At 45.6% G+C, this 13,255-nt stretch overlaps 1 protein-coding gene and 1 long non-coding RNA gene across 2 annotated transcripts in view; one reads left to right on the top strand and one right to left on the bottom strand.

Moving 5' to 3' along the window:
* HSD17B4 (hydroxysteroid 17-beta dehydrogenase 4) overlaps nucleotides 1–2,544 on the bottom strand; it is a 258,525-nt gene extending 255,981 nt beyond the window's left edge. Inside the window, exon 1 of the mRNA XM_083151604.1 lies at nucleotides 2,389–2,544. Within this exon, the coding sequence (XP_083007730.1) occupies nucleotides 2,389–2,449 (61 nt within the window). The 5' untranslated portion in view covers nucleotides 2,450–2,544. The remainder of the gene's footprint in view (nucleotides 1–2,388) is intronic.
* Nucleotides 2,545–2,605: 61 nt separating this feature from the next.
* Nucleotides 2,606–7,781, top strand: LOC146014641 (uncharacterized). Its single transcript, XR_014447593.1, has 2 exons — nucleotides 2,606–2,710; nucleotides 6,761–7,781. It is a non-coding gene; the product is annotated as an uncharacterized LOC146014641 (long non-coding RNA).
* Nucleotides 7,782–13,255: the final 5,474 nt, after the last annotated feature.

Consider the following 13,255-nt stretch of genomic DNA (forward strand, 5'->3'; position numbering starts at 1 on the left):
AAAGCCCTCTGAAATATAAATGTATTTACATATTTTAAATCTGCCCCACCTGCAGTTTAAATATGGCTTTACCAAGGTGCAAAGTTACTTAATTTTTTATTTTTTGTTGCCTTAGCTTCTAAGTCAGAATCAACACATTGATATCTAACTGTTCCCTTACAAAATCGCTAAATGAAAACTATTTTAACAAACCTGCGGGACACCTTCCAATCCGTAAAAACATGGTTTTTCAAAATAAAATATCGTAAAGAAAGCTCACAGAAAACAGAAATTAAACTTTGCTCTTTCTGGACTGCTGCAACTCAAGTCAACTAGGAATTTTGGTTTAAATATTACTTTGCTTCTTAAAGTTAATTGGAAACTCTCTCAAGTGCCTTAAAGTAAAGGATATACGCTCACTGCGGATACTGGGTATAAGACAACATTTCATAACCATCCTATTACTACAGCGTATGTTGATTAGACCAAGTTTTTGTGTACATTGATGTTAAAATACCCCAAGAGAGGGCACAGAAGAAGAAACTGTTTCTAGTATGTAGATAACTGGAGAACACAATCGATCGTCATTAGTTACCAATGAGCTTAAAACCTCATCAGCAAGGAAGTGTGAATAATAGGTCATAGCCCACCATTTAGTGCAAATCCAGCTGTTTTTGTCTGATTGGGTGATTGCTGTGAGTGAATTTAGGGTGTATCTAATGCTGGGTACACACCAGGACTATAAGGTTCCGATCCCATCAATCTAGATCCAATTCCGACCGATTGGATGTAGATTGTGTGGTGATTGGGCCCTTTTCTGTCCTGGTGTGGACCAATAACCGGTCGGTCGTTATTCAGATCCTACCTGCAGTAGGTAGGATCTGAATAACAACCATACTTCCGGGTGCGGGTCGCCATCGGATCGGACCCGCTCACGGTGCACATCGTGCCCCCCGCGTCATTGTGAGCGGGTCGGTAGAAACACAACGATATGCATCGTGAGCGTGTCGTCCTGGTGTGTACCCCGCATAACTTTTGCTGGATGTATCTGGCTTTTTCTGTCTATTTAGCGAGGAATTGGCTTTTGCCCTCTTTAGATGCATAGCAACGCAGACTAACCCAATTTTTAAACGCACAGAGTCTATCGTACCATGTATGGGTGGCATAACGGAGTATATTTCACGCAGAGCAACTTTCAGTTCACGGCTATAAACAAAAGTTCAAACAGCCAATTAGAACCCTCCGAATGTTCATGTTGTCCTGTGCAAATTAATATATATATATATATATATTATCTTATTATTAGTAAGTTATACATTCCCAACTGTATGTAGAAACACTTTATACTCTTATCAGACAGTTATGTAGAGTGATATGATGGGGCACGAGTTCTCATGGTTGGCTGCTGCCTGGAAGCAAAGTCAAAATTTCAAGAAAAACTCTATATATAGCAGGGTATTTATCAAAGCAGGGAAAGAGATAAGATACAAACCAATCAGCTTCTGCCTTACAATTTGCAGGCTGTTGGGCACATTGTAGGCATCCTGCACAAATAGCAAACTTGGACCCTATTATTTATGCCCCCATTGAAAAATGACAGGTACAAGCGGATTGCTTGGTAAGCTCTCTGCAAGCTATGACAAAAATATAGAAAATTACTTTCTGGCACCTAACACAAATAAAAAATGGAAACATTTTGAGGATAGTGTCCCTTTAAGCCCCGTAAACACTATGGGGGTATTCATACCAGCCTATGTGGTAAATGCAGACGCTATGCACGTTAATGATATTGTTGTTCAGTGTGTAAGAACAATAACGATGCACGCTTCCCTGTTTCATTATCGTCTTTACATGCAGTCCAATTTCACCTATGCCGTTTATGACTAGGTGCATAGTGTGCAGTGTGTATGAAAGACAAAGAAAATGTTTTTTTTTCTGAAATAAAGAGGGTCAGTGGTAAAGGAAACTATTTATTATCTAGAGGTGTATTGTTTGAAAAAAGTCAGTGTATGCATTATATTGTTGTCTACCTTTATCACATAGTGTACATGCAACTTAACATTCCGTGTTAACAAGCAGCACTACAGGTCAATTGTAAACACTACATTAGATAAATAGATCATACATGTGTGTATACATACACACACACACACACACAATGCTTGCAAAATGCACCTTGACAGCACCCAAAGTGGGGGTATAGTGTGATATGTGATACATATGTTTCTTCAGATGTATCACAGATGCCTATGTCATTGAAGTGGTCCTTAATGATGTAATAACCGTGTATAACGTCATATTTATCTAGGATTTTTCAGTATTGTAGCACACTACTAAAAGAAAGTGAACTATGTACAGCACCGCATACACACAACACTGCCCCTAATGCCTTCTGAGTCCTCTCCTCACCTGAACCGGCCCCGGTCACCAGCACCACTCGCCCATCAAAGCGCAGAGTATTAGAGCCCATGTTGCCCGCAGTGTGCTCAGCAGCAGTGACAGCGCCGGATCACGGATATGTGACTACACTACACACTACAGGCGCTGCGTACCAAGCCTCGCTGTGAGAGAGTGGGCGGGCCGTCACTGTGATTGGTTGGTGGTTCCAGACAGGTGACAGGAGTGGGAGTGTACGTAGCCGTTGGAGTGAGACTGCCTAGTGCACTGCCCATCCATGGAGAGCAAGCGAGTGGTAACTGTGACCTAGAAGCGGCACCTCACCTCGACACAGGTGAAGCTGGCCACGTGGGTGGGGGGTTGTCACATTGAGCCTGCCCTGCATTATGTGCCAGGGCAAGCTCTGCCCTCTCCTGCGGCAATAAGTTATAGCAAACTTAATATACACCTAGACAGTGCTGCGTATTAGGGGCGTGATTAATATAATGTATGCTAAAATATGCTGTTGCTGTCACCTACCAGCATGGAGTAGAAATCCAGAGACCCTTCTACTTCTTATCTGATTGTAGGGCCTGAAAAGCTGGCTCGACACACCTACGTTTGTGCCACTACTCACCATTACCTACACCAAGCTGTCCCCAACTGTCAATGCCTTTGTGATTTAAGGTCCATAGACATTGGGCGATTTTGCCCAGCGTATATGGATAACAATGATGGGGGAAATCGCTTGGCTGAAAAAACGCTCCGTCTTCGGTGGGCAGGGTATCACCACCTTGGGGTGGTGATACCCTATAGAAGCCTATGGGCTTCTTATCGCCTCCCCCTGGCTTACCTTACTGCAGGTCCTCCTGGACCCGGAAGGTAAACCCCTCCTCCCCCTAGCAACGCAGCCGGACGGCTGCAGGGGGAGGAGGCGGAGCCGGGACAGCCTGCTTAGCTATCCCCCCCCCCCCCCCCCCAAATTAGTTTGCCCAGGAGCCCACAGTCACCTCCCCAACCCTCACCTCTCTGGCTCCGTGCGGCAGCCAGTCAGCTTCCGGCGTAATGTCCCTTACACATAATTCCCCTCGTAGTGCCCCTTAAACATTGCCCATATTACTTCCCCTTACAGAATTCCCATACTGATTCCATATAAGAGGAGAGACCTCATTGCCACGTCCCTTTATCCCCACCACAAACACCCTGTCCCCCAACATACACCCCATAACCCTCTATCCCCACCACAAACACCCTGTTCCACCCACAGACCCCCTATAAAGCTTTACTCACATATACACCCTAGTCCCCCTGTTTGTGCCACATTCACTCAGTGGTGCAAGTAGAATTTTTTTCTTAGTGGTACTGATAGCCTCCACCAAAAATGGGCATGGTCATGTGTCATCAGGGGGCGTGGTCACACAAAGCTAGAGGAGTGACTAAATGACAATAGAGGCGTGGACACAGGAGACAGGGAATGAGAAACTGGGAATGACTAGGGGTGGGTTGGCTCTTGCTTGGAGGAGAGCCAGGCAGCTTGTGCTTACAATAGTGGAGCCTGCTCTTCATGCTGTCGGCGCTGCTGATGCCTGTCAGTGTGACAGGCTAAATCAGCAGTAGCCGGTAGCTGCATACAGCACCAATCATAACGCTGGGTGGGAGGGCTGCGGATGCATTATATTTAGACTTAAAATGAAAATAGAAATGACAGTGTATCAGGGGTAAGTGGTACTGCGTACCTGCAACATATTTCTTACAGGTACTCCATACCACACCGTACCCCCTTACTTGCAACACTGCATTCACTCCCTATTCCTCTACACCACTCCCAATTACACATCCTACTCTTTCACTGTCCCCAACATACCCATACCATCCAACACCAGGGTGGTGAGTCTGGACCTCTTTTAGGTTTGTTATACTGGAGCACGAGCATGGTCCCCCTTCTGATGGCCACAACTTACCAGCACATTGGGAGCCGGGTGGGCGGGATGATGATGTTAGCTGCGGCGGCTGTCACGAGAGGGGAGCAGTGCCGCGGATCGCCCCTGCGCGCGACATCTGACAGTGGGGACCCCCCAGCTGTCCGCTGCCCAGGCGCTCCCAGTCCCCGCTGTAACAGTGCACTAGTGTGTGCTGCTGCGCCTGCTATTTAAGATTCACATATCCCGCTGGACCGCGCTAGCCAATAGGCGCTCGCGGTCCAGCAGCCACCAGTTGATTGGCTGCTAGACCGCAAGCGCCTATTGGCTGGCGGTCCAGAGGGAGACGTGAATTTTAAATAGCATCACGTCTCCCGCACACAGCGAGCCGCGGTGGGAGCTAGCGGTGGAGATGGAGCGGGCGAGCTGGCGGTGCTTGGACGGCTCCGGCGCCAGGATAGCTTCCATCGCCCGGAGCTGGTGCTCCACCGGCACCGCCCTCGCTACGCCTCTGCCCCCAGCGAGGGTGAGCGGATTCCCGGACCCCGGCCACCATCTTTCCCATTGGGCTGGGCCGGGGGCCCCTAGGGCCCCTAGGCAACTGCCCATCATGCCCAATGGGAAAGACGGCACTGATGGAGACCCCCCCCACCCGCACACCACATTACAGGTATCGCGGGGGGGGCTCCGTCACCACAGTCCGATGTTAGCCGCATATGTTAATACATATGTGCTAGCATTGCGGCGGCATATGTATATTAATACACCCCGCCCTAAATCCTGTTTGTGACTGCTGTAGCAAGACCATCACAGCAAATGCTTATTCAAGCTTACCTGACTTGTGATTCTGTTGTGTCTCGGTCTGACTCGGTTCTTTCTGCATTCATGCTGCCAATCAGTCTATGCCAGGGGTAGCCAACTCCAGTCCTCGGGAGCTACCAACAGTTAATGTTTTCCATGTCTCCTCACAGAATCACAAGTGAAGTAATTAGCTCCACCTGTGGATCTTTTAAAATGTGTTAGTCAGTATGAGTGCACCTTTGTACCTACGAGGTGAGCTGGAAAACGTGAACTGTTGGTAGCTCTCGAGGACTGGAGTTGGCTACCCCTGGTCTATGCTTTGCTGGCTCTTTGATTGTGCACCTGTGGAGAATCCAGTCTGAAGCTGAAATCACCTGTAACCCTTCGGGGACCTGTTCCTTGTTGCTTAGGTGCTCAGTTCAGACTAAAGTCTCCTGAATTCATGCCTTGGATTGCAGAGTCCCCTTTGTCCTTTCCTCCAATCAATGCAAGGCAGGGGGGTTAAATTTCCTACTCGCAAACACAGAAACTGCCTTCAGCATCTTGTCTTCCTGCTGCATGTTCCGGATTCTCATCGCTATGCAAGCTTGTTTCCTGGCACCTGCTTTGTGTCTAGACTGTAGCTGTATAATTTCCAGTCATCCAGTATTCCTGGCTATCCATGCTCCATTTCTTGATTTTACTGTGGACTACAATCTGTGACTACCGCCATCTGCTACTGAGTACTCTGCTGTGGTGCGGCTTTCTATCCGCTATCCAGATACTATCACTTACCATGTCACGGTGCAGTTTCCAAACAGTTAAATCGACACTATCAGCTTCCCTGACTCAGTTCTCAAGATCCAGGCCAGTTGCTGATTGCTTTCCGATATAAAGTATTGTACAGCTCCCCAGCTCTGGTCCAGCTCCTGGTTATTTCTTCAGTCCTGAACCTCTCCATTTCAGTCCAGTCAGCCTTGTGAATTTACCTTTTCAAGTCTCCTGTCTCTTCAGTCCACACCTCTGTTACATCCTCCGGATCCTGTTTTCCATTGCCAAACCGGCCTGTTTCAGTGATTCTTGTATTCAAGCTCCCTTAAATCGCCAAGAAGGCGATTCTAAGATATCCCTTTATTTCCAGGTTCTGTAAGCGTATTTAATTTCCTGTGTTTTTGTGCCATTCCTACTGTTCATTCCTGCCACTCCATCCCATCAGCTCCAGTTACCTTGCTCATCTACCACTTGCCACCAGACCATGGTCACGACACTCATTTTGAATAAACATTGGGTGATTTATTTAGTTTTTTAAACGATATTGTTCATTTTGGTCCTTTATGGGATATTGTTTAAAATATTGCCCAGTGTATATGCTACAACGACAATGTGTGCTCCCATGGGTCATCATGTATGCATGCAACTTCAGTTGTTTCTGTCCATGGTCCTCTCCTTTCCTCTCCCAATACATCACTTTTAAGTTAACTCATTAGCTCTTTTGACTACCAATATCAACCCTATTCTGATGATACTCAAACCTACCTCTACTTCTCTGACCTCTCTCCCACTCTCTTCACTCATATTGCCAACTGTCTCTATGCTATCTCTTCTTGGAGGTCCCAAAGCTTTCTTAAACTTAACATGTCTAAAGGCCCCCATAAGAGGTATCATATGCGACACCTTGTCAACTATATATTTGTTTGTGGTTTCAGACACCTTCCCTTTGAGCGCTCCACTTGGCTGAGCTGCCCCAGTACCTTACTTGGTGTCCCTTACACCCAAAAAAAATTGTGAATCAAATGGATGATTGCAGATTAACACTAGACCAGGGATCTACCCAGCCTCAAATACAAGCAAAGGATCGGGCGTGATGATTACTATTTGTAACCAGACGGAGTTATTATTGTGATCATATATGCTCCACCAAAATTCTACTAAGCTCTGGATGAGTTAACACACATCTGAACTCATTGATTAGTCTCTCAAGACTGATGTGATTGGACAATAGTCTCTTAAATATTGGAACCTCCTTGCTTACCAACTATCTCCTTCTGAAGAAACCACCGTGTATATTTGGCGGAGAAACGCGTCAAGGTTTTAATTGGGGCTCACTTTACCCTATCTGCTACCCACCCGGATTACCGGTTATCCCCAAAGGTTGTCACGGATGGCAAACTCCTCCTCACTCCACAGCTGAAACATCGCTGACAAGCCCATCACCTGCTCATTCTGGGAAGCCTTATATGAAGCGCCTGTCGTTATATCACAGGTGAGTGTGGCTCGCTCCCTGCTTTACCAACATCGGCGGCCAGCCGGCTGTAAGCCAACCACCCAGCGGGTTGTAGCTGGAGCCATACTTCTATTCCTCTTTGGCTACTGCAGGAAATTGGGGCTTAACACCAAATAGAGGTATTGCCGCAAAATACATTTCTTTAAAATGAACTGTGGATAAAGTGTTCTTTGGACACAAAGTGGAAGTTGTTCAACAGTAATATATTCCACACCACTGCTCTCCTAATGAAGTGACATCCCAGTGTCGATTCAGAGGCTTGTTCAATTAAACCTACAGACACGCTAGTAATCCGGTGTTTGGTTTAGCTCACAAATTGAATTATACCTCACGATATTCTCTATATGAGGAGCTGACATGTTTTATTGATAATACCATATATGCTTTTATATGAGTTTTTTTAGATAATTAAATATTTAACAAGTAAAAAATGATTATTGTTATGTAGATGTGTGGCGCTCTCTTTTATTCATTCATTTATATGTAGATGTACCATTGGGTAAGATTGATGGTTTTTATAAAAATATCTAATTATACAACACCTACCCAGCCTCAACTGTTTGGAGCCTTAGCAGGATGCATGCCTAATCCGGAGGCACTCTGCATATATTCCACCTGTGGCTCCATCACTAGGCCTGAGTGAGGGACATCCTCGACTTTTTTAAATATATCAATGACTTCATTATCAGTATCCATTTTGTCTTGTTTGATGTTTTTTACAAATAAATAATATATGTGAGCAGCAAGAGAGCCTGTGGTCCTTACATCATCCATTTGTTTGACACCTTGACAACTGCCTGCTGGGGAGCCGCTGGTGGTTGGACCACATACAATATATCGGATGTGGTCCTTTAGCATGCAATGTATCATATGAGACCAGATCCGATAAAACTTATGTGCAGCACTTGCAATCTCCAGATCCAATCTGATGCTCATGGGACAGTGGTGAAAAATGCCCAAATCGTATGTGTCTAACCTCCGATTCTGATCCAGTGTTCTAGGCCCGATTTATTAGAATTGGGTGAAAAGGGCACAAATCGTATAAGTGTATGGGCACCTTAAGACTGAACTGATCATCATCCCACCCAATGTCACCTCCCACATTCTCAACTATGTATATAACTTCTTCTCCTCTAGCCCCCAAGTGCGCTGTCTTGGAGTAATCCTTGACTCCTCCCTCTCCTTCCAATTACACATTCAGAACCTCTTACTAACTTGTCGTTTTCATCTAAAACATTTTTCCAGTTGGCAGTGCAGCGAATTTCCCAGTGTGTACGTACTTTTAGATAATTAACGATCATTGCTACTGATTCATGCGTTAGAAAAGCAGAAGTATATAGGTTGGCACAACAGTTATGAACGATGGATAAAGAATCAATATAACCCCAAATTTGTATGGGGTTTCATTTAAAAACAAGTTCTCACCTTTATGTATAAAAGCAACTCTGCATCTACTATTAATTCTGGTGGTTCTAAAGGGCCCAATACACTACAACGATTTTTGCACAATTTCAGGCGATTACGAACTTTTGGTCCGATATATCGTTTGAAAAGTGTCAAATCGTTTGTGTTTTCCACCGGATCTGATGCGTGGTCCTGTGAGTGTCGGATAGGAGCCCCTAGGTCGCTCGCACTGCACTAGTGATTTCTTGGAATCGGATGGAAAAACGAGTTTGACTGGCATTTTCAGTCCCTCTAGCCTCCTAACCCAGCCCATAAGATATATATTATGGTACAATTGTATTCCATAAGATATATCTATGCAATATATCTTATGCAAAAAATACACCAAAGTACCAAATCGGATGGAATCACTCCCGGGAAGGTCCAGTGGGAGTTCAAGGGAAATCGCACCTGACTTCAGGTTCAGACATATTGTTGTAGTGTATGTGGCCCTTAAGAACACCCCAGGTTTATAAGAGTACAGTCCTAATAGTGTAAGGGGTTCTGCAATAATTTCAATCCATACTGTATATTTGATTACAAAACTGATGGGTCATTCAATGTTAGTTCAATCAGGAATGACCCCCCCACTGACTCTTTTTTTCCTGATACTTTGTACACTTGATAATACCACATAGCTATTAATCCATGTAAATTATTTATTTTCTAGGCCTCAGAGTTTTTGCGATATAGGGGGTCAATTTTCTTTTTTAATTGCTCGGAAATACCACTTTGATGCTCTGTTGTATGTGAGGTGTATGTGGAAAAAAAATATCCCAGTCCCTAATCCACAAATTACTTTGAAATTTTGGTACTTGTGGAGTATCACGGCTCCCATCGTATGGCATCGTATGCCATATGTAGTGGCATACGATGGTATACGATGCGATGCGATTTTTTCATCATTTTTGGTCAAAAATCGTATGCGATCGCATCGGATGGCATCCGATGCGATGCAATGGCATACGTTTTTGATCTTAAATGCATCCAAATGCATTAAAATTAGTATGAAACATGTTAATTGGCCCCCAACTGTCATTTTTCACTGTGTACCACCCCAAATATCAACGCCAACCCGAAGCGTGGCGAGCGGCGGCGGTACGCGTCCTACGACCTTTTCATACCCCCACTATCCACGTCGGCGTGGAGTTGAGAATAGAAAGTGTGGCGAGCACAGCGAGGGGACGTGGATACCTGTGAAGCCCGCGAGGGGACGCATATAGCAGTGAAGGTATCCGCGTCCGCTCGCCACGCTTCGGGCTCGGTGGCTCGCTGCGCTCGCCACACTTTCTATTCTCAACTCCACGCCGACGTGGATAGTGGGGGTATGAAAAGGTCATAGGACGCGTACCACTGCGCTCGCCACGCTTCGGGTTGACATTGATAGTGGGGGTGGTACACTATGAAAAATGGCATTTGGGGGCATTTCACATGTTTACTACACATTTCAATGCATTTTGATGCATTTCAGTGCAAAATCGGGTGCGATCGCATCGCATGCGATTTGATCGTATGCAATGCGATTTTTTATCATACGGTCAGCATACGATCAAGGTCGTGGGAGCCGTGATACTCCACAAGTACCGAAATTTTCACCCTTTGTCATTTAAAATATTGAGATTCCAGGAAAAAAAAAGTTTTATCATTCTTGTCCGACTCTGAGTCATTATACATTTCTTTACTTCACACTTAAATATTTTTGGGTGCAAAAAAAATAAAGTGGGTTCAATGAGCATTATCAATCTAAGGCAGAGAAGTTATCATGTCCCTTTTCTGTTTAAATTGAACCTTAACCCCTTCCCGACATTTGACGTATATATACGTCATGGCCGGGAAGTACTTCCCGACACATGACGTATATATACGTCATGACTTCTAACTGTCACTGCGCTAGAGACGCAGTGACAGAGGGACGATGTCTGCTGTCCCTGACAGCAGACATGTCCCTGCATGCCCAGGGGGGGCTGCGATGCAACCCCCCCGTCGGCGATCGCTGTGATTGGCTGTTCAGTGTGAACAGCCAATTACAGCGTTTTCTGTGTCACCGGCGAATAACGTTCGCCGGTGACACGGGATCGGAGGTGATTGGTGCTGTAAAGTACAGCACCAATCACCGCGGGGTGTAAGGGTGACACTGGTGTCACCCCACCTCACCCCGCCCGCCCCCAAAGGCCGTGATTGGTCCGTCGGACCGACGGACCAATCACAGCCATGGAGGGGGGTTTAAACTAACGGGGACTACACTGCAGACGCCATTCCGGTCTGAAATAGCGTGCAGTGCGGTCACCGTGCCCAGCTGTCGCCATTTACTGACCAGAACCTTGCTCAATACTTACCTGATCACTGCTTGGGATCTTGCTTCATCTTGTGACATCCTGTGCTGTGTTGTGCTGTGTTGTGCTGCTGCAGTGTCATCGAGTTAGAGAGAGAGAGAGATAGAGAGAGAGAGATAGAGAGGCCTAGTGACAGAGAGTGCTATATTTTGTGCTGCTGCAGTGTAATAGAGTTATAGATAGAGAGAGAGAGAGATAGAGAGAGATAGAGAGATAGTGACAGATCGTGCTATATATTTTTTATATAACTGACTGCTGCCCCCCCTTTTGTGCTGATCAGTATAAATTAACTGATCAGCAACTTTTTGGGGGCGCAGGGTATTTTTTATATATATATATACCTGTCAGTGCTGCTGCTGCAGTGTCATAGAGTGATAGATAGTGAGAGATAGAGAGATAGAGAGAGATAGTGACAGAGAGTGATAGAGACTGCTATATTTTGTGTCTGCTGCCCCCCTTTTGTGCACCCCCAGCAACTTTTTGGGGGTGCAGGGGTTATTTTTCATATATATAACTGTCAGTGCTGCTGCTGCAGTGTCATAGAGTGATAGATAGTGAGAGATAGAGAGATAGAGAGAGATAGTGACAGAGAGTGATAGAGAGTGCTAAATTTTGTGTCTGCTGCCCCCGCCTTTTGTGCTGATCACTATATCTGAGGTGATCAGCAACTTTTTAGGGGTGCAGAGTTTTTTTTTTTATATATATATATACCTGCCAGTTGCACTGTCAGTTGCACCAAAGGTTGTGCACCTGCTGCCCCTCACTGGTAATCAGTGTCGCATCACTGATCACCTTTTTTTTTTGTGTGTGTGCTGTGGGGTCTTTTTTTAATTTTTTTTTTACACACACTGTGATTTTGGGGGTGTCCTGTGGCCGCCGTGCGCTGATCAGTGACGTACATCATTGATCATCTTTTTCGGCACAGGGTTGATCTATTTTTTTTTTTTTTTTGATCAAATTCCTGTTGCCTTTGAGCGCTGTTCAGTGACGGACGTTACTGACCAACATCTGTGCTCAATTTTTGGCGCAGGACCTTTTTTTTTTTTTTTTTAACCCCTTCAATTTTTTTGGTACTTATGTAGTATCTGGGCTGCCGATTTTTTGATTGTATGCCTTAAGTTAAGGCATACAATCAGATGCGATGCGATGCGATATCGCATCGCATCGCATGCGATGCGATGCGATGACCCGATTTTTCCATAGGATTCAATGTTAAAATGGACTGAGTCCATTTTAACATGGAATTCAATGGGAAAAAGGGGTCCTTTTCATACCCCTACTATCCAAGTAGGCATGGAGTTGGATATAAACCTGTGGCGAGCGTAGCGAGCCACCGAGCCCGAAGCGTGGCGAGCGAAGCGAGCCCCGCGAGGGGACGGTATTCTGTGTCCCCTCGCGGGGCTCGCTACGCTCGCCACGCTTCGGGCTCGGTGGCTCGCTACGCTCGCCACAGGTTTATATCCAACTCCATGCCCACTTGGATAGTAGGGGTATGAAAAGGACCCCTTTTTCCCATTGAATTCCATGTTAAAATGGACTCAGTCCATTTTAACATTGAATCCTATGGAAAAATCGGGTCCATCGCATCGCATCGCATCGCATCGCATGCGATTTGGTCGGGTGCGATGCGATGGACCCGATTTCAAAATCGGCAGCCCAGTTACTACATAAGTACCATTTTTTTTTTTTTAACCCCTTCAATTTTTATTTTTTTTTAACCCCTTCATTTTTTTTTTTTTGTATAAAGTATTTTTTTTTTCTGCACTACATACACACTACACACTACATACCCCCCTGGTTGAAATAAAGTTTGTACCCCCCCCCCTTCACTATACACGTGTTGAAACATTTCACTACCAGTAACACAAAAATAAAAATGGCATCCCAAATGTCATCCCAAATGTCATCCCAGTCATCCAGAAGAATGTATTCAGCAGAGGAGGCATATGCCATGCTTGCTTCTGACTCTGACACAGCCAGTGATGCAAGCGGGGAATTTGAAGGATTCGCCTTAAGCTCCTCTTCCTCCTCTGGTGATGAGGGACCCCCTCAAAGACGCCCCCGTAGAGCAGCTGAGACCCCCCCCCCCAATAATTGATCTCGTATGGACCCCACCACCAGACAATTTTGAGCCCCAGGTT

Source organism: Crinia signifera, chromosome 1, assembly GCF_055691185.1.
Source record: "Crinia signifera chromosome 1, ASM5569118v1, whole genome shotgun sequence".
Lineage (NCBI taxonomy): Eukaryota > Metazoa > Chordata > Amphibia > Anura > Myobatrachidae > Crinia > Crinia signifera.